Below are 24,256 nucleotides of genomic sequence, written 5' to 3'. Positions count from 1 at the left end.
AAACAAAAATTCTTTATTTTAATTGGGACGTCACTGAATATACCGATTAAGGAAAACTGACACCTTTACTTGATTGTGTCTTCTTAGGCAAGGGCATGGTACAATTTATTATTTAATCATCTTTCATGTCCCTAGAGTTCCTAAAAGCTACTGAATTTTGTCTACTAAGTTTGTGACCTGCCAACTTACTTACTGTTCCTAGTAGTTTTAGCCTAGTCTCCTAAGAATTCTAGTACGTAATCATATCACCTGCAAGTGATGACTTTATCATGATGATGATGATGATGATGCCTCCATTCCAAAAATTATGTCTTTTCCTTCTCATATTTCCAGCATTAGCTCATGCTTTAGAATAATGGGAAGTAATAGTGTTGTCTTGTTCCTGGCTTTAATTTAAATGTGAGCCACAAATGTGAGGTACATATGTAACTTTGAAAGTAAACACATTTTTTAAAAAGTCAAAGAGTGCAGTTAATAATACTATATTGTATACTTGAAAGTTGCTGAAAGTAAATCTTAAGGATTTCCAACACAAACAGTAAAAAAAAAGTTAGCAATACAAGGTGATGTATGTGTCACCCATCTTGATCTTGGTAATCGTTCTAGAATGTATATGTGAAAACATGTTGTACACTTTAAATATAGACAATTGTATTTTCAATTATTCCCTCATGAAGTTAAAAATAAAAGCAAAAGAACAGTGACATTAATTTTAATAGTTTATTTAATAATATTTTTAAATGATCATTTCAAATGTAATCAATATAAAATCACTGAAATGTTTTACTTTTTTTGTATAAAGTATTTGCAATCCTGTATTTTATACTTTCAGCACATCTCAATTTAGACCAGCCATATTTCAAGTGCTCAATAGTACATGTGGCTAGTGGCTACCACAGTGGAAAACCCATTTCTAGTGTCTGATAAGTAAATATGATGTTAGCTTTGGTTAGTAATATTTGGTCATAGACAATTACAAGAAGTTTAACAAGGTATACAATTGTTTAACAGAAATGGATATTTGGATATCCATCCAGCTGTCATTTGTCAACTAAATTTATGTATCTATAAAGATGAGAGAGGATTTTTCTCCTTTTGACCTAGAACTATGGTATTATAATTCTCTTATAGCAAAAACAATTCTCTAATACCAGAACACCCTTGAATTCCAGGAACACATCCTGAATGATTTTGTTGTACCATCTTTTAAAATAATTCTATTTACTTTGTTGTATTTGTTTGCAGAAGTAAAACTGGTCTGTAGACTTTGTATGTGCTACAATGTTAAACCGGTTTCATAAAAATGTTGAAAATTTTCCTTTTTCTTTATGCCATGGAAGAGTTTAAATACTATAGGATTTATCTGTTTCTTAAATGTCTGAAAGAACCTATGAAAGCCATCTGGTCTTGGCAACAGTAGGACCTTAAATATTTGTAGAATGAATTAAAAATCTGTTGTTTTAACTACAATATTAAAAGTTATATCAGGACATTTTTAAGCAGTTAGTACAAGAAGGCATTAAAAATTAAATATATCCCTGTATCAGAGGATCAATAATTCACTTTTTCTAGATGATTTGTAATTTAAATAACACCCAGCAATTTCTGACATCATTCCAAACGAAGGACACTAATGTTAAAAGATGTGCATCTTGTGTGAAAACATCCTCTGATACTTAATATTACATTTTAAGCAAATATCAAAACAGAAAAAGCATAAGGAAAAGTCACTGAGATCATGATATTACCATGTGAAAAAGCACCTTTGGATTTTGATTAAATAAGAGAGAACTCATTTCAGGCCTACACGACAATACCCATTAATCATTCCATACCTGGTATCTATCACAGTGTGTTTTTATATGGGGATAGCCTAGCATGAAGTACTATTTGATACTACAGTGCATGTAGGATGTGATAGTGGGGAGGACTCTCCAGAGTTGGTCTATTCGCCCTCAAAACCCGCTCTACTCATAAAACAATTATTTTCAACTATGGAAACACTGTCAGTTGACATATTTAAAAATGGGGTTTTTTTTCCACTTTAAATAATTTGAATTATCTTAAAATAATTTGGGTATTTTTTTTTTTTTTTTTTAAGTTTCTCTTTTTAGTCCAGGACAGATCATTCAGTGTTTGGTGCTCTCTCTGCATGGTGCTTGGCTTTCGTCAGGGCTGCGTAATGTCCACAGACTACAGATTCCTTCTCCTGGTTTCCGCCCCATGCCTCTGTGGTCCTGAGCAAACCCCTGATCTGTACTGGAAGCCTTCCATCTCTGCTGCCCCTTCCCTTCAGCGCAGAAGCATGCTGAAATCTCTCCCAACTTGCATCACAGACAGATACCTTCCTACTCTGCTGCTTCCTCCACCATTCACTTGTCCTTTCTCCTTTTAGAAGGTAAGTTAGAACAGATAATTCTTTTAATTCATACTCTCCCTCATTCTGATATGCCTTTTTTAAGTGCCACCCAAAGGGGCGAAGTGTTAGGCAAGATGACCAAGTATTCCCTATTGGTGGACAGTCTTCTCCATGTCACAGATCATAAACAGAGTGTATTAACAGAAATACTTTTCTGCTTATACTCAAAGTAAACAGTTTTTGTCTCTGCTTCTCTTACCCTCCTTCATGCCCTAATCAAATATGACAAGGTTTTCCCATTCTTCACCTTAGGTTCACAACTCCACTGAATCAGCTTCCACTGATTATCCTACAGGATTATCAAAGAACTCCAAGCAACCAAAACCTGTGGGCACTTGTAATTTAGCTCTCCGCAGCAATGTGGCTATGTCCTTTTTATGTCTTCTATGCCTCTTTCACTTCCCATTGCTTCACTGTTAAGACACTGTCATCTTCATCTCAAGGGCCTTTTCTGACAGGTCTTCCTCTATGGGACTCCTAAATGTTAGTATTCCCAGAATTCTGCTCTTGGCCTTTGATTCATACTCTAAGACTTTCACCAATTAATTTTATCTACCACAGTGCCCCTCACCTCTTCCAAGTAGACTCAGTCACATATAAAGTCAGACCTTCCTCCTGCGTTTCAAACTGAAATACTAACTGCCTACTCTCCTCAACCAGCTGGGGTGCTTTGAGGACTCACAGGCACGTCAAAGTCAATGTGCTCTTCCTACCTTCACCCACTGTTTTACTATTAATGGTATGTCCGTCCACCTAGTCATTTTGAGCAGAAACCTGAAAGTCTGATGTTCTGCTTCCTCTAGAGATGAACATTTACTAGTTACTTTCAATTTCTACCATCTGAGCTCTGGAATATTTCTCCTATTCATCTCCTTTCCAAATCTTCCAATATCCAGGCTTCATCATTTCTTGCCTCAATGACAGCAGTAGTTTCCGAACTGCTGTCCCCTGCCTCCCACCCTGCCCTCCTCTCGGTCTCCTCGTCATTTGCCAGCGGGGTAATCTAAGACAGAAATCTCATTTTCTTATTCTCATTTTTAAAATAAATTAAATAAAACCTTCAGTGTTTCCCTACTGACTACAGAAAAGGTTCACGGTCTTCTTTATACCATGACACATGGGAAAGACGGAATTTACATGAAGGCCAAAAACTTGGGCAATTATTCTAATTGTGGGCCAACACAGGTGCAAAAGTGCCTGCATATTATGGGTAATTCCTGGAATGTTAGCTATTCCCCACCTTTCTCTCCCTCTCAAAAAAGCATTACAAAGAATACAAGAGAATACAAGAAAGTGAGTGTGAAACTATTATGGGTATATAATCTTGGATCTCCTCTAATTTCTTACCAAAACTTATTTATATAAGGTCTCAAGTATCTAGGAGTTCCCCCAATTAATCTCGCTGTGTACTGAAGAAACACAGCACCCTGAGGAACACGGGCTGAAGGGATAAAACGCAAATCTCTCAGTAAAACCTGCAAGACCTCTCCGACGCAGACTGTGCACCGCCAGGGCTAGGATGTCCTGCTCCCATCGACACGAATGGTGTGCCGTGGAGTTAGGCACCGAGGCAGTTCTGAGCCTCCATCCGGTTTCATCTCCTACGGCCTCTGCTATCAAATCCTCTTCCAGTCACCCTGAAAGGCGGGAGTTCCCAAACAGGTCACACGTGTTCACTTCCTCTCACCTCTGTACATTCTCTTCCCTCTGCCTGAAGTTCCCCTCAGTTATTCATTGGAATGCTCTCTGTCAGCCATTTCTCAAGTCTGGATAAAATTCAAAAACTGTTCAAAACATAATTGCTGAATTTAAATCTCTACCTTGTAGTTTTAGGAAGTGGGTAAGAATCAAAGAAGTGATTTCGTTTCCTCCTGATGAACTGCTCCCACTGTTGTGAGGGCAGATGCTCCCTGAAGCCCTGAGGGACAACCCTGTCGGGATCCCACGCTCCTCTTTCGCCAACTCAACTCTCCCTTCATCTTTCCTCAGTCCTCTCACCCAGGGGCCAGCGGGTCTCATCCAATCTGTGAAGCTTTCTTTCTATAACACAAGACTTGACCCAGACAGCCTGGGTGGGATCCTGGCGCATGGCTTACTGACTAAATTACCCTGGATCCTTAACTTCATCTTTTCGTGGCAGCCTTAGCTACTCCACAGGATGTATGGCAGCATTTTAACTGTAAATGTTGTACGGACATTGTGGTGACCCTTAGGCCTTCAAGAGACCATCTCACTGTTCCATGCAAGTTAAGCTACTTGTGTTATTACAAAGAAACCTGCAATACCTACCAGTTTGGAAGAGGATAGTCTAAATTGGCTAAAATTTGTGTTTATAAATCTTTCCTAAAAAGACTTGGTTATATTGTTTTTAACCACACATAGCAGTTGTCAGCGAGGGACAAAAAATGCCTCGTGGTCCGCTTCTGGCATCTGATGCCTGGGAGCCAGGGATGCTAAACATACTGCATAAATGCCCCTAGAGAGACACAGTGAAAACAAGGCTTTCGGCAGAGGCACCTTCCACCTACCTAGACCAAAAATTATAACTAGTCATAGATTATAAATGAGAGTTAGCAGAGAAGAATAAAGGACACTTGGGGAAACAATGGGCTTATCAAGTAGATAAGCATCCCTTTCACAGTCTTACTAACACTCTTAATGCAAGACAGAAGTGGTAAGATTACGTAACATAATTTTGTCTAGTTTTTTCAAAATCAAAACATAGCTGACCCTTGAACAATAGCAAAAGTTAAGGCTGTCATCCCCCCCCCGCCCACAGCTGAAAATCCATATATAACTTCTGACTCCCCAAAAAGTCAACTATTAAGAGCCTACTGTTGACTTAATTAAGCCTTACAGTGAACACAAATAGTCAAGTAACACATTTTATATATTATATGTATTATGACTATATTCTTTCAATGACATAATCTAGAGAAGAGAAAATGTTAAGAAAATCCTAAGGAAGATGCATTTACAGTACTACACTGTAAAAAAAAAGAAATCTATGTATAAGTGGACCCACACAGTTTAAAAGCCATGTTGTTCAAAGGTTAATTATATATAATACATGAGATTACATACACTTTACCAACACTTGCATTTCTCTGATAGTAAAATAAACATTAATATCTAAACATTTAAAAATTATAGTCTTATGTCAATACTGCTACTAATTATCTTTGGCTTACCTCATAAGGCAGTTTATCAAAATATCCATTATTTGGCCCCTCCCCGAGGGCAGTACTACTAAACTTTTTGTTAAGACTATCCATTCCACAAACATCCTTTTCTTCATAGTCATCATCTTCTAAATCATTCATGTCAATAAGTGAAGTCTTGAGAGAAAGCACTGGCTTGTCCTTCGTACCGTGTAACACGACAGCATCTAATTCAGTGTAATAATCCAGAAGAGAACTATTTACTTCCAGCCGTATGAGGTTTGTGGGAAAATTTATCTGCCTGATACAAGGTTTAAACTGGCGAGCCTGGGAAGCATTCACCTTCGTCGGTTTCTCGGACCAAAGAATCTCCCATCTGCCAAAGAAAGAAACTTACCTATAATACGCTTTGGAATGAAATTTACTGTTACTTTAGGATTATGGCCCCATTCCCAATATGTTCATGTGATGCACAAAGGTATGAAATAAGGTGAACAGAATCAAACACAAGTATTGTTTCCAGTACATAAAAGAAATATATACTAAATGCCATATACTTTGAAATATCTATACTGCTTAAATTATTTTTATAATTCCCTAGAAAGTTCTTTCTGGCAAATTTCACATTGGTCAGTTAGAAACTCGCATCGCTAGAACTACATAAGGAACACCATTTGGTTTTACAGAAAAAGGAAACCCTAAGTCACAATAAGGCGCACAGGATGAACAAAGCTCTTACGTGTCCCTGTCCTAAACCAACTGTGGAAATGACACTGAGTGTCTTGTCACACCGGGGTCTCCTTGTCCAGCTTTTTCATTTCTTTACTGGTGTCATATAAACTCAAAACTTCCCTTATCTCTGGTTTTCTTTCATCTGGTCATTAAGTTTTGTCAAACTTTTCACGAAATTCTTGCTTTTATATGCTTTTCCTCTGAATTCCCATTATTCTCCTCTTTCAGCCATCTGTGTATGTTCCGTATCTAGCAAGTATCTAACACATACCACGTAAATAACATTTTCTCCTACTCCTCCAAGATGAACCCCACGTTCCAGCCAGATTAGTCATTACCTTCTGGATAATAAACTCATTTCCATCGTTGTGTCTTTGGTCATGTTGTCTCCCCAAAACAAAATGCTCAACCTGCAATTATCAGCCCATTGATTCTTCAAGGTCCAACTCACATGCCATCCCTTCATAGAGGTCTCCTTATAAAACTATTTTCCAAAATTATTTAAAGATTCTCCATAATGTAGCATCATTAGATATGTAATATTCTCACATATGTGTTATTAGTAACCATTTCTAATATTGTTCCCAAATATATCAGAGAAACTTTAAAGTGCAGACCAAAAAAAACACTTTAATAAACATCTTTCCATTTCTAATGACTTTAGTTAGCAGAATTTTTTAAATACAGATTTCATGTGAAAGACTAAGTATTTCTAAGTCTCTCAACACATACTTCAAACTGCTTTCAAAGAAGCTTATGCCAATGGCATTTAAGAATGACTACTGAAGGATGCCTGAGTGGCTCAGTCAGTTAAGCCTCTGACTCTTGATTTCAGCTTAGGCCATGATCTCAGGGTTATGAAACTGAGTCCTGTGTCTCCACACTCAGCACGGAGTCTGCTTAAGATTCCCTCTCTCTCTTTACCCCCCACACCTCACCTACCCCCTGCACGCACACATTCTCTCTCTCTCTCTAAAATAATACATGAACTCTTCAAAAAGAATGACTAATGAAAGTTTTATTTATTTTTTAAAAATAATCTGTAATTTCATGGTAAGCCACATCTCCACAAGATATAATTTATAATTCACTGATTACCAATAACACTTAAAATGTTTTCATAGGGCGCCTGGGTGGCTCAGTGGGTTAAGCCGCTGCCTTCGGCTCAGGTCATGATCTCAGGGTCCTGGGATCGAGTCCCGCATCGGGCTCTCTGCTCAGCAGGGAGCCTGCTTCCTCCTCTCTCTCTCTGCCTGCCTCTCTGCCTACTTGTGATCTCTCTCTGTCAAATAAATAAATAAAATCTTAAAAAAAAAATAAAAAAAATAAAATGTTTTCATAAATTTATGAATCATATAAGGTTCTTTCTTTTTAATATATCATCTATTCATTTCCTTGGCCAAGTGACCTATCAAGATTTAAGTAAAAATTGATTATAGCAAGGCATTTAGGAAACTGAAATAGACAAAAGAGTGTGAGTCAAAACTACAGAAGTCATCAACATGCAGGTACCCTAATGGTCTTTAGGCCAAGATGGCAGCGAGAAAGGCACAGAGCACCAATCTGGAAGCACATGGCAGAAGTTCTCAGGGATTATTTAAACACATCACTAACCATTATAGTAGGAACTTTCGCAGTTACGAGCACCTTTATAATCACTTCATATCTGCTGCTTTTATAAAACCCATCAAACAAAGAGCCTGTGACTGTTATACCTGGAGATAACACGGAAGTAGGAATGGAGAGATCAGTGTCACTCTCTAACCAACCTTGGGAGATGAGGGAAGAGTTCTAAGGAGTAGAGCAAGTTGTGGCAGTTTCAGAGTGAAGGAAAGCACGCTGGGCATCTTGCTCTTCCTGTGACAAGGCAGTAAAGCCCACCAGGAGTGCCAGGCTAGACCCAAGTACCCCTAGAGCGTAACTGCAAAAATCTTGAGGGTTCCTAACAATAGAACTGATTTCAACACTCTAATGTAAACCTATGCAGTTAAATAGAGCTAGCCATACAGATACAAGGAACTGAAGTATGAATCATTTAAAACCGTGTTGGTGGGAAAATGCTTTCCTAATTTGGGACAGTATATTTCCAAAAATCATGAGGCAAATGGTTTTACTATATGTAAACAGTAAACTCTTACTACTTGTTGCCACGCTAAAATGACATCAGATGTTAGAGGAACGCTATTGTCTGGGAAACAAGGACTGCACAGGACCCTGTAAAGTAATGGCCCATACTGGGTCACAACACATGTGGTCTAACCCCATCTATTATGATTTAGCTTCACTGAGGAGTTTTTATGAGGCTTAACAGAAACACTGAAAATGTGATATAGAAATCACCTCTGCCAGGTCCTTTGCAATAAATAAACACACAACTAACACATGTTCTTCACGTATAGTTTGAACTGCTTTATAATACAAATTACATTATAAATTTACAAACAGCTTAAAGAAAAGCACTGCCTAGAGAAGATTCTATTTTAATAAGGTATTAATCCACTAAACTCCTCCCTACCTACCTTGCAGAATGGACAAAGTTAGATGATGCTTTAAATTAACTTCCTTAACTTTCTAGTATATTTAAACATATCAGTATTAATGTTATTTTAGTAACATTTTTGCTTCTTCTATGTAGCATGAATATTCTATATTTACTTACACATATATCTTAAATTGTAGATATGATAGTACAAAGAACATCATCATGTTTGTTTTTTTAAATCACCAGTTTTTAGAAATATTTAAAAATATGTCTAAATATAAAAAAATTTCATGTATCTAAATTATTTATATTTTACTTTTTCTTGATAATCTAAAAAGCAAAAATTATAAAAAAAGAAAAATTATCTTATATGTCTGTGGCCATCTGAATTAAACTAACATTAACCATAAGACCAATACAAATTGATCCTGAGGTGTCTGCATTAAAGCATTTTTTTATTTAAAATTTCCTAATAGAATTACAATATATTATTTCAAAGTTAGAAAGAGAATGGTATCTATTTTATTCAATAAGATAATATGCCAATATTACTTTATTCTAGAAAACTGAAGCCAGAATCTTAAAATCTAGCCAGAGAAAACAAGCAAGCAAATACAAACAAATGTACATGTGCACACATGTGGATGAACACATACACACACACACACACACACACATACACACATTCCTTACTGGGAGACAGCCCAACTCTTTCAATCCTCTTGACCCAGTACAGTGTTAAGGAGATCAGACTGCTTTAAGTCATGCCCTCTGTAGTCTATACATTTATCTGTTTACTATGTAGTCACATACTGTGTGTGTGTGTGTGTGTGTGTGACAAATCTGACAGACTCCAACGTCCTATGTAAGTATTTAAATCTACAGTATTACATATGAAAATTCAGCTTGGAATTCCATTCTGGCTGTGCTCAGAGCACTTAATTCTGGGATGGTAACCAAGGGCATTCTCTTCATCCGCCCACCTATTTCCCCATTCTGTTGATAGTACTACTGAATGCCTACTATGTGTCCAGTACCTAGAAACAAAGAAACAAACCACTCCACCACCATGATGTTAATTTGTTGCTGCCCCCATTGAGAACGTCCCTCTAGGGCTCCCTAGAGAAAGAGAGATGTTCACCAATGGAAACCAGAGAAACGAGTTTTCCAGCATACTTAGGTTGGAAACTTGGCACATGGATGCAAAAAGCTTCCCTTCTAACCACAATTTCTCCTGGTTGGTCAGCGTGTCTAGCAGCCAGCACAAAGAAAGTTCTCTTGCTAACACTGCTGCATTCCATCAGCCGAAAGTGAAAGGACAGAAGAGGAGCACCAACAAGAATAAGAGAAGAGTACTCTGATACACGCCTACTCACTGCCTGCCTCCCAGCCCATCTCTAATTGGAACTAACTAGCATCTGCTTTAACAAAATCATGCTTCTTGGCCTACAAAGTCAGGACCACACTATGACCAATTTGTGAAACTGTTGTCTAAGCAACTCCCTTTGGCAGCAAATTCACTCTACGACAGCCACTTTCTGCTTTCTTAACTTCAGTGTTATATAACAAGTGTTTTTAACACTCAGAAAAATCCATACCACTGAATTTTATCCCCAAATAACTTTATTCTAATCAGTTTCTTTAATATGACCTCAATTTATCCTTTTACTTTCTCCTCTTTTCCTGTCTCTTTCTTCCAATGTGTAACCCCATGCTAGCCTATCTTCTGACCCTTACATAAGCATCCATTAAGATCCTACCCTCAGTACAGGGACATTGGATACTACTGGTTTTCTTTTCTCTGAATCAGGTGCTAGGCAAGATGTCAGAAGACTTTGAGATCTTATAGAACTACCTGTAACTTGTCTACTTCACTTACTGAACAAAAAAAAGGAAACCAGACAAAATGGGGAAAGACTGCTTTTAATTTTTGAATGTTCTGGTACTACAAGTCCATTTCATGCCAATTCCTGAGCCACTCCCAACACACTCGCTTGCTAATTCTTAAGGTAGGCATAAAACCATGTGCTCAATTAAAATAATAGGCAGTACAGTCCCGGGGTTCCTAAACAACATGGAGATCTCCATGAACAAATGTGAAAAATAAGGAAGTGTATTGGTGTATATAAAAATACGCACACATACGCATGTAAAGTCGCCAACCACTCTTTAGATTCTGATCATGCCAACTTCCCAGTATAAACTGAGGTTTCTTTTATAAAGTGATGATGATGATAAATAATGTTAGTTATTTCAAGGGTTTGCCTTCAGAGGTGTACTTATTTAGCAAAGTAAATAATCTGACAATCTATATCAGTTCTCTGATGTTTACTATTATTATGTTTCCTAGTTTATGAGAGCCAACGCCCCCTACCTGTACTCCACTCAGACCTCCTGGGCAGTTCTGTGGGCCCACCTCACGTCCCCCTGCAGCCTTCTTCAGAGAACTACTCGGGCTCCTAGAGCCTCTTCGTCCAGAGGGTGGCCTGTGCCTGGCAGATTTCCATTCCCCTTGCCACTTCTCTAGCCCCTAGTCCAAGATAAACCGGTGTAGGAACCTAAGAGCCCGGCTCCTCAGCAACTTTTCCTCGAGGCTGACTGGGACTTCTTATGAAAGTGCATCCTTGTCTGACTTTTTCCCTTCCCTGCAGTGCTCTCCCCATTCTCATAGAGGTTCCTCCAGGAGCCTTTCCGTTGCAATCCTCCGCATAACAACAGTCCTCTCAAGGTCTGCTTCTCAGACACTGGATCTAAGAGCCCTGTGATTTCCAAAGTCTAGAAACCACTAGTCTAGATCTAAAGAATGGCACTTCCACGCTTGTGGCCCTTTGCTAGCTTGTTGTCTACACTCAAACCTTGTGACTTCTTCAAACTCCAACACCTCACCTCACGACTTCACCTTTGCAATGTGCTGTTCTTTCTCCACCTTTCCTATCCAAACTAAAGCTTCACTCAACTTTTGGGTCTCTGTTAAGTCACTTCCTTAAGGAAGACTTCTCTGAGCCCCACAGACCAGGTTTGCCCTCCACCAGCACATGATCTCTATGATCTCCCAGTCTTCTTCCAGGCTGGCCTGTAACACTCAAACAAGAGCCAGGTTTGTCAGGTTCCTTGTTTTGTTCCCAGTAGTGAAGTGGCAGAGAAGGTGGTCAATGTTTCTGTTTAAAGAAATTCACCAAAATGTTAACAGTTACTGAATCTGGGGAGAGTTGTAGGTTTTGTTTTGTTTTGTTTTTTCCGTGTATTTTCTTTCTTGATATTTTATAACAAGATTTTTTTTTAAACAATGAAACCTCTACTGATTTCATAATCAGTAAAATTTAAAAGGTCCTTTTTTATCCTGCAATAACATATATTGGTTAGATTCCTTTTCTCTTAAAATTTAAAGGAATGGTATTTTCTGTGGAATAAAGCTAAAAATAAAATAAGCAAATTCTAATTATTGCTACATTTGTAAATAAAGTTGTCACTTTAATCACAACCATATATCACAACTCTAGGAACCCAAGAGCACGATTTATATTCAAAATGAATTATGCAGACATTATGGTTTCAAGATATTACATGTTCATAGATCTCATTCCCAAATTTGCCTAGCTTTTCAGGGGAAAAAGCTTAACTTTGTAGGAAAGACACAAAGAATGACAGAATCCAATAAAAACAACTCTCGCATAAGAAAGGATCCTGCCCAAAGTACTTTTTTTCTCAGAAACAAACCAAAACATATCTGTATATTATGTGGTTTTCTGTTTTTTTTTTTTATAGGCTCATTAATAATATTCACGATTAATTATCAAGGTCATTCTGAAAAGAACAAATAAAGACTTTCCCAGCAGACTCCAGCTTGAGCTGAGCTGTACTCTGCATTTGTTTCCTGAGACTGGGGAGGTGTTCCCTTAGAGCTGAGGGGACGAGGGCCTTCAAGGAAGCAGTATAACTGATCCTTGTCCCCACTCCTCCTTCAGTGGCAGCTGGGGACTGACAACTTAACAGGGGTCCACAAACTGCTCTGGGGTTAGAATTAATTCAGATTGGCAGGGCTTCTTGTCTATTTTGTTCTTGCTCACTGCTGTATCCCCAGTACACAAATCAACACTTAGCACATGGAAGACACACATATATTTAATAAATTAGTACAGTGATAGAAGGATCAGTGGTATCAACAAGTAATGGAAAAATGAGCAAATAATATGATCAGATAGTAAATAAATGGCTTTTTAACATGAAAGCATATTCAACCTCAGAGATAATAAATATTTCAACTTAAGGGTTACATAAGATAACATTTTCACCTACCAAAGTGACAAAAATATTAAAATTTATGAACACACTCTGCAGGTGAGGCCTGGACAAAACATGTATGCATATACAATACTGGCAGGAATATAAATAAGCAGAGCTTCTTTGAAGAGAAATTTGGCACTATATATCAACATGGCAAATGCGTAGACCACCACCCCCCCCGCCCCGGCCCAGCAATTCTTTTGGAATCTTAACCCACAGATATACCTGCACATACGGAAACTCATTCATGACATGGTTATTCATTGCATTAATGTTCATAAGAGCAAAAGTATGGAAAAACTAAGTACCCATCAAAAGGTGATTGGTTAATAAGTGGGGATACATGTACACTGTGCTTTACTTGCAACCACAGAAAAGAATGAGGACCCTCTCTTCGCATTTATATGAAAAGGTACAGTATATGCCGTTAGGTGAAACAAGGTAGAGGATGGGGTGAAGAGTCTGCTTACTGTGTTTGTATAAAGAAAACAAAAATATATTTGTGTTTGTTTATATCTTCATACGGAAACTCTGGAAAGAACTAAATGAGTGGATAAAAGTGGTTTCTTTGAAGACGGCTGGGCCTTAGGCACAGGGAGAACAGAATACATGCAAGACTGCATTATGTGCTTTTTAAATTACTGAACCATGTGAATATATCACTGGATCAGGAATTATATTTTTTTAAAAAGAGGAGGCTGAACTGCAAAAAGAGAGAGAGAGGGGCACTGCTGTGCAAATTGATGTAAATAAATAGGCTTTTAGAAAGGATGTATGAATCAAAGCAACATTTGTTTTTAAATGAATATGCTTGCTACAAAGACATTCCCCTAAGATTAAAACTAATTCCCTAAGTACCCCTCCTAAACTATCACTCTATATAGATCTACTTTGAGTTACTGTGTGTAAAAGCAGTAACATGACGTTTGTTTGAATATATGTTACAGGTCATATTTCCTACTAACTTCTCAGACTGGCCCACATCCCAATTAGCTGAAATCACGTTTTTTGTTTATTGTAACTTGTGACACACAAATCTCATCATCTATGAATATTACAGCATAAAGTGTTAAAGGTATAAAGAATGAGTACAGCTTTAAATGCATGATCTTTCTTTTCCCTATCAGAAAACTAAAGAAAATTTTGAAAATCCAATTTGTTGAAATTACCTAAAAGAGTAAGAAAAGACCTCCATTATTAAAACAAACAAAACCTTTCAGCCATATAACTTGGTTATTAAAAAATGAGTCTTACCTTACTTCAGCTGGTGGAATTGGGGAATAGGGATTTGCAGAACAAGCCAGAATTCTGATGACGGCTCCAGGATGATAGGTTTCCAGAACATGAACGGCTGTTGGATACACCTGTTGTTCAAAAGCAAGTTCCACATAGTCTTGGCTTTGAAAATTAGGCGGGGTCCTCTTGAATGGCAAGGAAGCACTAGGACACTGGTCCCACCATGTTCCGTAAGTTCGAAATACAGCTGTCTGAGTGAAGTCACCAGAACTTGGAAATACATTTGGTACACCTGCCAAATTCCACATGGTATAGGACATACTGTTCTCACTTCCATAATGGGAACTGAAATCGACTACTTCTTTGGCATACTGGACCACCTCTGCATTGAGAGGGGAAGTCCGGCTGTTTGATTCTATAGTTCTATGGCTGTTCATCATTTCTCCTCTTGTAGCTGTCCTGGCTCGGCGCCGAAGGCATATATAATAAAACATAGTCAGAACTGTTAACATGGGAAAGACTGGTGACATCTAGGTGTGAATTATGAGGCTTCAAAAGGTCAGGTGTCCTCAGGAAGATGCATGAACTCTTTGAACGATGTTCTAAAAAAAATGGATGGCTTGGTAAAGTAAAAATAATTCAAATATACAGAAAAATGCATGGATAAGATAATAATCAGTCTTTTCTCTCAATGTAATTTCCCAGAATGAAACTGGAAAACCAAAATTCACTGTAAATGTAAATCTCCAATATAATTTACTGAATGAATTTTTAAGAAACCTAAATATTGATAATGCATATAATTTTATGCTATATGGGAAGCAAAACTGATATTATAAGGTAATGGAAAGTATATGATCCCAAAAACTCTATTTTATACAAAATTGTAACTATCTTTCAAAAAACACTAAAGTCCTTGAACTTTTAAAACGAAAATCATTTAAAATATATGGCTAGCCACCGAAACACTGCTTTAAATCCAAAAGAAGGCATTTTATAATTTCACATTTTAACAAATGATTCCCTATTGTTAATTATTACTCACCTCCAAACTTGATAAGTACAGATTTCACATTATGGGAATACAGTTTTCTGGAGCTGACAGGTAATCCAGACCAACTAAATTAACTGCCTTACACATCACAGATCACCAGACAGTGTTTAATTTATAACTCTTAGCAGTATTTGTTAGGGCAGTCCATGGCTGGCTGGCATCTGGTTTGCTGCCAGATACTCTTAGAAATCACTCACCCCAGAGAGAATGGTCACAGGATACACACAGGAAATGCAAAAGTTGGCATTCATCCATGTGGCCTGAAAATTGCATGCTGATTTCAGGTTCAAATGTTGAAATGTCACATTCTTTTACCTATAAGACAACAGTTTTAGAAGATCTTTTTATTTCCAACTTAGGAAGTAAAATATCCCCAAAAGATTATAGATCTTTTAGATAACAGACAAACATTGATAAATAGCTACTTATTAAGCAGAACTTTCAAACTGAACAGGTCATATATTTTGGAATTTTGTGGACAATTCTGAATAATTTTAAAATTTTGTGACAGACTGTAATAAAAATGTAATAATGACCCCTTTCTATATACACAACATAAACCTATAGCTTATGGGTCCATGTATGTGGGCAGACATATATTACGGGGACCAAAGCATATTTTTCATCTTATTGTTTTATTTTTCTTTTTAAAACATTTCTGAGTGTAGTTGACACACAAAGTTACATTAGGTTCAGGTGTACAACATAGTGATCTAACATCTCTACATGTTATGCTATGCTCACCACAAGTGTAGTTACCATCTGTCACCATATGCTATTACAGTATCATTGACTATATTCCCTGTGCTGTACCTTTTATTCCCAGAACTTATTCATTCCGTAACTAGAGGCCTGTGTCTCTCACTCCTCACCCATGTTGCCTGTTCCTCACCCTCCTTTCCTCTAGCAACTATCCGTGTTCTCTCTCAAACCTATTTATAGGTCTGATTCTTTTTATTCATTGTTTTTTAAATTCCATATAGAAGTGAAATCATGAGGTATTTGTCTTTCTCTATTTTTTAAAAAATATTTTATTTATTTATTTAACAGAGATCACAAGTAGACAGAGGCAGACAGAGAGAGAGAGAGGGAGGCAGGGTCCCTGCTGAGCAGAGAGCCTGATGCAGGGCTCGATCCCAGGACCCTGGGATCATGACATGAGGGTAGGCCAGAGGCTTTATTTAACCCACTGAGACACCTAGGCACCCCTCTCTGACTAATTTCAACTAACATAATGGCCTCTAGGTCCATCCATGTTTTCCCCACAATGGCAACATAATCCTTTTTATGGCCATATAATATTCCCCTGTGTGTGTGTGTGTGTGTGTGTGTGTGTGCGTGTGTGTTTACATCTTCTCTATCCATCCATCTATCAATGGACATTTAAGTTGCTTCCATATCTGGCTAGTGTAAATAATGATGCAAAGAACATAGTGGAGCATATCCTTTTGTGTTACTGTTTTTGTTTTCTTTGGGTAAATACCCAGTGGTGGAATTATTGAATTATGTTTCTATTTTTAATCTTTTGAAGAACCTCCATGCTGTTTTCCAAAGTGCCTGCACCAATTAGATTCCCACCACCAGTGCACAAGGGTTTCTTTTTCTCCACATGCTTGCCAACAATTGTTATTTCTTCTCTTTTTGATTTTAGCCACTCTGACTGGTGTCAGGTGATATCTCATTGTGGTTTTGATTTGCATTTCCCTGATGATTAGTGATGTTGAGCATCTTTATGTGTCTAGTGGCCATCTGTATGTCTTCTTCAGAAAAATGTCTGTTCAGGCCTTCTGCCCACTTTTTTTTAAATCTTTTTTTAAGGTTTTTATTTTATTTTACCTATTTATTTGACAGAGAGAGATCACAAGCAGCCAGAGAAGCAGGCAGAGAGAGAGAAGGAAGCAGGCTCCCCGCTGAGCAGAGAGCCTGATGTGGGGCTCAATCCCAGAACCCCGAGATCATGACCTGAGCCGAAGGCAGAGGCTTAACCTATTGAGCCACCCAGGTGCCCCTCTGCCCATTTTTTAATCAGACTATTTCTTAAAGGCAGGATCTAGCCAAAGATCTTCATTTCTCAAAGTACTCAGTACATGGTAGGCACAAAATATTTGATATGTTGACAGAAAGGTGATGAACAAACAAAAAACACTATAAATCTAAAATAATTTAAGATTACATAATAGCATTCTTGTGCCTCTTAATCCCAGCCAGATCCAAACACAGTGAAAGGCTTGACAAAATACAACCAGTAAAACAGTAGAGAATTGAGCTTGAAACAAGTGAGGATAATCCACAGTTGTAAGAAACAGAGGAAAGAGAGCAAGAGCTGAAGCTACTATAACTTCTGGAAACAGGTACAAGCCTTAATGGTTATAAGTGGACTAACACCGTACAGAGAGGTTATTTCAAGCCACAGGTATGTGGAAAGATCTTCATAAATCCAAAAAACAGGAAAGATCATCCTATCTGTTAAAATCAGAAATAAGAAAACTCACTGGCCAGGAAGCCTAAGGAGACATGACCTCAATTTCGGCAATGGGGAAAAGTCCTCAGAGGAAAATCAGAATCCTGTTAGGTGTATACCATGCATACAGCATGCACTGAAATTCACACTACATTCATGAGTTAGAATCTCTACCCCTTCCCCAAGCAAAAAAATTTGAAAAGATAAAGTAGCCCTGAACTGGTAAAACTTTAGAAACTTTAGGGGCAGATGTGAAACCTCTTTACAGGAATACTTCCAGGATGCATGACACAGGACAGACTAAACCCTTCCTAAAGATACATCACAGTAAAAACTTACAGACTCCAAGGGAAGATGAACCATGATGCAGGACAGTCAGTAGGCAGGCTCACTAAATGGAGAAATTCATACCCCAAGAACAAGAAATAACAGAACAATTTGAACAAGGTATTTTTTTTAGAGAAGAGTAACAAAACATGTATTAAAATAAATAAGGTGTTTCTGCAGTGCACATTCCTAGTGCTGATGTACCAGGAATCAAGAAATCAGATTCACCTCAGGAAATATAACACCAAGGGCTAAAGTATAGGTAATGTTATAAATGTGGGAAAAAATAATTATCTAGAGTATCACTTCTTTATTCAAATATTTTACCTACCACAAGTATAAATCTATCACAAAAAAATTACAACTGCACAAATCTCAAATCTTTGATGCCAAAATTTAAAATGAGACAGCTCTTTTACCATATATACTTTATTTCAAAATAGGCCCCCAGGTATATTAACAGGCATAATTGCTCAAAGAATTTACTTGCTTCTTCTCTTTCTTAAAAGAATAAAATAAACTACAAAAATGAAATTTAGGAAATAAAGAACAATTTATAAGTATCCAACTCAACCAACAGACAATTAGAAGACTGCATGTTTTATTCCTGGAAACCTTAAAAAAAAAAATACAGAATTCTCTCTGCTCAAGTAGACAAATGAGTTTGGCTATATAATCTTTTTCTTAAGATTTATTTATTTATTTGCAAGAGACAGATAGGAAAGGGAGGGAGCACGTGGGGTTGGGGCAGAGAGAGAGGGAGAAAGTTCCAAGCAGAGCACAGAACCAGAAATGAGCCTCAATCCCAGGACCCTGAGATCATGACCAGAACCGACCAGAAGGGAAACTGAAAGCTGGAAGCTCAACCAATTGCGGCCACCCAGACGCCCCTGGCTATATGATCTTTGGACATCACTTCTCACTCCACAGTCTATATAAACTGCTTCAAATAGGCTTCTTTCACTTTCTTTACAAAACTGAATTTATCAGAAAGTAGAAATGTTATAAAACATCTATTTTATAGAAATATCTGTAAAATAAGAAATCATCATTCATGTGAACTTTCATGATCATTCTTGGCATAAAGATTGAGACAAATTGTGAAAAGTCAAATTCTATTTGACACACCAAGCCCCAAACTTTCTGTTTCCCAGATAGCTTTTATGATTATAGATCACAGGATAATACAAAAGCAGCAAGAATGCCATATACGCAATATCATCTTTAAGCTGGGTTAAAGTTAAGTAAAATTTTACACTGAAGCAACATATATAAAAGTGAGTTATAAACTGTAAATATATGTACTATATAATCAAATTTCTGCAGAGTAGAAGAGAAATGTAAATGGATGCTTTATTTCTCCAACTATGAATAACAATAATCATTTTTTGTAAGGTAAAGCTAAAAATGACAAATTTTTGAAAGAAGGAAAAGCAGTACACAGTACACTGAAAAAGCAAATATATTTTTTCCAGCCATACTATTCAGAAAAATGTAATAAAATTAAAACCTGTTTTTGAAAATGTAAACAAGGCACAGAAATAAAAAAGAAAATGTGCAAACCCATTGTTAAACCCTTTCGTTGATTCTAAGCTCCTTTCCAATCAACTAAGATGATGCTATTAAAGTGTTTTTGAGGGGGAAGAACATATGGAGAAGAAAGGATAGCTCACTCTACTCTTCCCTGGGAAATGAAGCTGAAAAAGGTAATAGAGCCATAGTCTCAGGACTCATGTGGGCAGCAACGGCCAATGCTGAAGTCCAAATTGTCCATGTACTGTCTGGACTTTTGCCAAGGCATGGAGGCAATTTGTGATAACCAATGAATATCCCAATGGGCAATGAACCAAATGCAAAAGACACAATAACTCTATTTTATGAGGAGAATGGGATTCAAAGACAAAATGACTTTTCCCACCTGGTGCAAATAAATAAATATTAGTCTGGTACACTAAAGGGATTCAAAAGGGTGATTATAAAATATACCTTTAGAGACATTTCTTTTCCAATTTATTCTAAATGCTACTTTAATTTTTAAAACTCTCACAACATATAAAAATATTATTTTCCATTTAACAAAAGTCACAATTACAAATAGGGTGGTCCTTATTTTATTAGTTATTTAATCCAATTACTTATCAACAATGGCTATGAGGGGAGAAATTCTCCACAACACACGGAACTTTTATACTAGCACAATCAAGGAATACAGAACAACCACCATTTTAACTTCTATCCTGAGACTTTTATACTCCTTGGGAAAACAACTTCCTTTACACGACATGATTTTATTATAATACAACTTTATTTTCAACTACATCTTTCATATTATAAAATGCTTAACAAAGTTAAATAATACAATTACAGAGAAAGCAATAACAGTGGAAAAGAGAAATTAAGAGGTATAGACAAGGGAGAACATATGTTTTCTACTGAGATTTGAAGTGAGATGGGGAGTCGATGAGGCGGAGAGAAGCAGGATGGCAGGAACTGCGGCGGAGGAGACGGCTCCTGCTCCTGCTCCAGTACAGGAAAGTGGAGGAAGGAAACGGACTTTTCTTAAAATAAACAAAAGGAGGCGATCAGAATGAACATGAACAGAACCAGGACCATGGCCAGGCCAGGTTCGCGGTGGGATGAAAGAACCTAGAGACAAGCTTAAAACTCCAAGAGGATTCTCAACTTAAACTGAAAAGATAGAAGGAAAGAAAAAAGGACATGCAAAAAGGCACAGCCAGATACTGAAGTCACCACACAGTCCTGTTGCAGAAGAGCCCACAGAGATAAGCCAATGAAGTGATGGGGAAAGACTAGGGTCTGGGCAGCTCAGTGGCCTCACACCTAAATGTAACAGAGTGCATAATGTGGTAGGAAATCAAGATAAAAAGGCCAAACTCAGTAATGTTATCATTTCTGAATCCTGCTGAAACTGATCAACACTATTTTGAGAAAGGACTCTTCTGGACAAGTCTAGAATCCAGACATCAGTGAATGGAGGAAAATATCAATCAAGAAGAGGGAAATTATATTTGAATTAAGTGCAGCAGCTGCCACTCATTCCCAGCCCTCTTTCCTGGCCTGCCCCCCTATGCTTCTAGGCCACCATGGGCTCTTCTATATTCTTCTGCCTGTCTGGTAACTGCCTGATAACCTCTCCTCCCTGGGCCTTCTTTATTCTCAAATATATAGAAGTACCATTAAGAGAAGGCTGTCTTTTGATGAAATGATACCCAAGAATGTTCCACCTACCTTGGCACATCTCCCTCTCCCTTGCATTTCCACACTCCCCATCTTTGCTGTAGAACATCTGCCCTGCCCCAACCGCACACCTCACACACCTCAGCATCTCCAAGTCTTCCACTGAGGCTGGGCTGCTCTGAAATGCCCTGTTCTTCCCTGCTTGGCAGCCTCTTACTCATCCGTTAAGGTCAGGTACAGACTTGGTCTATCACTCACTTTTTCTCTGCTCTTACATTTTTGTGTGCCATTTCTTACATGGTGAGAGATTTCCTTCTACCCCAACACACTATGAATTCCTCAAATTCAGAGAATGTGACTTACTCATAACTACAGGACTCCGCGCTTAGCACGTCCCAAGATAAGTGAAATAAGCATTTGTTCTGCTTTTTGAAGGTGGGCAGAGAAGATGGCGAGACAGAATTAAAATAAACACAGAAATGAAACCAGGGACTCTTCATGATAAGAACCCGAGGACCGAAAAATGAAGCAAAAAAAGTTCTGTATCTTGATACAGAGCAAAAGAGGGGGAAAATGGATAATAAAAACCGAATCACAATAGGTAAGAATCAAATGTATGACCTTTGAAGCCATCCAATAAGGAATAGTATACATATTGAAATTTTACTGTTCAAAGAGAATGTAAAAAAGTAGTAACCTCTGTTAGTACAAAAGCAGCCCCTGAACACATAAAAGAGACTTGACCTTGGCTACAAAGAAAGTCTGATTGAAATTAAAGAAAGATTCATGAAAGAGATGATTGGAGAGGTAAAAGGAAACTATTTTCTCAAATACAATGAATTTTTTTTAACACTCCAAATCTGCGTTAAGACCACAGAATGATTAAGAAGAACTAGAAAAACTATGAGTGGAAAAGAAGTTCTTAGAAAAAGTGATAACCTAGGAACAAGAGGGCAGAGACAAGTCCAGGAACACCATAATAAAAGAGCCAGGTTGATGCTATTCTGGTATTAGATGAGCTAGGGAGGAGCAAAGGTCAAGTGCTAGCAAAGCAGCCCTTTTTTCTTCACCATAATTATTTACATTTCAATGTATTATATTAAAATAATGTACGGGTGTCAGTAAGGAGACTACTGGACTACTGAGGATGGAATATTACTACTTTACATGCCTCTCTCTTCCTCTAAGTAAATTCTCCTCCAATTGAAACATTTTTATTATAATTACAGTTTTTATTCAACAAGGCCCCAATATAGAATAAACATGCAAGTTCTTAACTGAACCAAGTGTATGGACAGGGAAAATAGAGCTTCCTAGCCAACTTCAAAAGTTTTTTGAAAATCCAGGTAAGTAGAGCAAAAGAAGGGAGGGGAATCACTTGGGAACAAAAAACCTAAAGGCTGAGGGAAAATCCTGAAAACCAAGAAAGACAAACAGTACTTCTTTCTCTTCCAGGAATCGAAGCAGGACTTAAAAATACAAAAAGGATGGCAACAGTGGGCATTTCAGAACATTGCCTGAATTAATGAACAAATGGTGAGGACCACGTAAGGAGTGCCCAAGAAGTCAAACCAGGAACAAACTTGTCAGAACACAAGGGAGAAGATTTAGACTCAATTTAACCTAGATACTGATAATGGTTAGTTCTCTCCCTCTTTCTTTGCTAAACTTTAACAAGCATATCTCACCTTATGAAATATTTCATGAGCATACTTTAGTAGAGAAAGAAACGAATCAAGGAGCCAATGTTTTCTTTTTGTTTTAAAAAACAGAGCTGTAGGGACAGATGTTTGGTGATTTAATACAATGGACCTCAAAACCCTCTTCCTGATGAAAGTGCTAGCTCACAAAATGACAGGAAGGACTTGTTTCTAATAACACACATATGATATATAAAGTAACTTGGATAAGATGCCACCATGCTATATTCTCTGTATTTCACCTTTTCTTCCCTTGTTAATAATGGGTAAGAATACATCATTCGAATGGGAAGAATTGTGAATTCAGAATAACTCCAAACCTTTGGCTGATATATAATATATATTTAACTAAACACTAAAATATTAGGGATAGTTGGCTAAGGGCAATTCTAATGGACTCACTGAAGAGAGAAAAAAATATCTCTAGCCACTAAAACCATAAAGTATATTGAATTTACTTTATTCAAATACTAACTATACATTTTTATACAGTAAAATAAAGAGCTTTTACTTACAGAAATATATTACATTTAGCCTTCCTAACAAAAATCCAACTACAAGATCATAGGTATGTCACTGCTAACCATTTGTGCTAAAAGAGCAATTAACTAAAACAGTGTAATACTATTAAATTTAGTGTGTAATTTACATTCCAAAAAAATGTACTCCATTTTAAGTGTGCAGTATAATGAGTTTCCAAAGACATATACCAATGTAACCAATTCCAGAATCTAAATATAGAATGTTTCCATCAACCCCAAAGGTTCATTGCTGCTCCCTCCCAATCACCAAACCACTTCCTGTACCAGATAAAAAATAATTTGGTTCCCATTGCTATAACCCAGAGTGCCCTTTATTCTTGAGTTACATGTAAGTGAAATAATATGTGTGTATTCTTTTGTGTTTAGGTTATTCTGCACAGCCTATCTTTAGATTGATCCCTGTTACATATATCAGTAGTTTGTTCCTTTTTACTGAAGAATCATAACCATTATGTGGACATATCCACTCACCTGTTGATAAAAATTTCGGTTGTTTCTTGTGCCAAAGTGTTTCTAAAATGGCTGCCAACATTTTACATTTCTACCAGTAATATATGAGACTTGTAGTTGTTCCACATCCTCATTAATAATCAATGTTGTCAGTCTTCAGCCATTCCAGGAGGTGGGTGGTAAATATCTTGTTTTAAATTTGCATTTCTC

At 37.4% G+C, this 24,256-nt stretch overlaps 1 protein-coding gene across 1 annotated transcript in view; it reads right to left on the bottom strand.

Annotated features, from left to right (window-relative positions):
- FBXL4 (F-box and leucine rich repeat protein 4) overlaps positions 1-24,256 on the bottom strand; it is a 78,399-nt gene that overhangs the window by 46,066 nt on the left and 8,077 nt on the right. Inside the window, exons 2-4 of the mRNA XM_059177028.1 lie at positions 15,566-15,683; positions 14,333-14,916; positions 5,611-5,956 (exon numbers count right to left, since the gene is read on the bottom strand). Coding sequence (XP_059033011.1) covers positions 5,611-5,956; positions 14,333-14,844 — 858 coding nt within the window. The 5' untranslated portion in view covers positions 14,845-14,916; positions 15,566-15,683. The remainder of the gene's footprint in view (positions 1-5,610; positions 5,957-14,332; positions 14,917-15,565; positions 15,684-24,256) is intronic.

This window comes from Mustela lutreola, chromosome 6 (assembly GCF_030435805.1).
Source record: "Mustela lutreola isolate mMusLut2 chromosome 6, mMusLut2.pri, whole genome shotgun sequence".
NCBI lineage: Eukaryota > Metazoa > Chordata > Mammalia > Carnivora > Mustelidae > Mustela > Mustela lutreola.
This window is presented reverse-complemented; position numbering and strand designations above follow the sequence as displayed.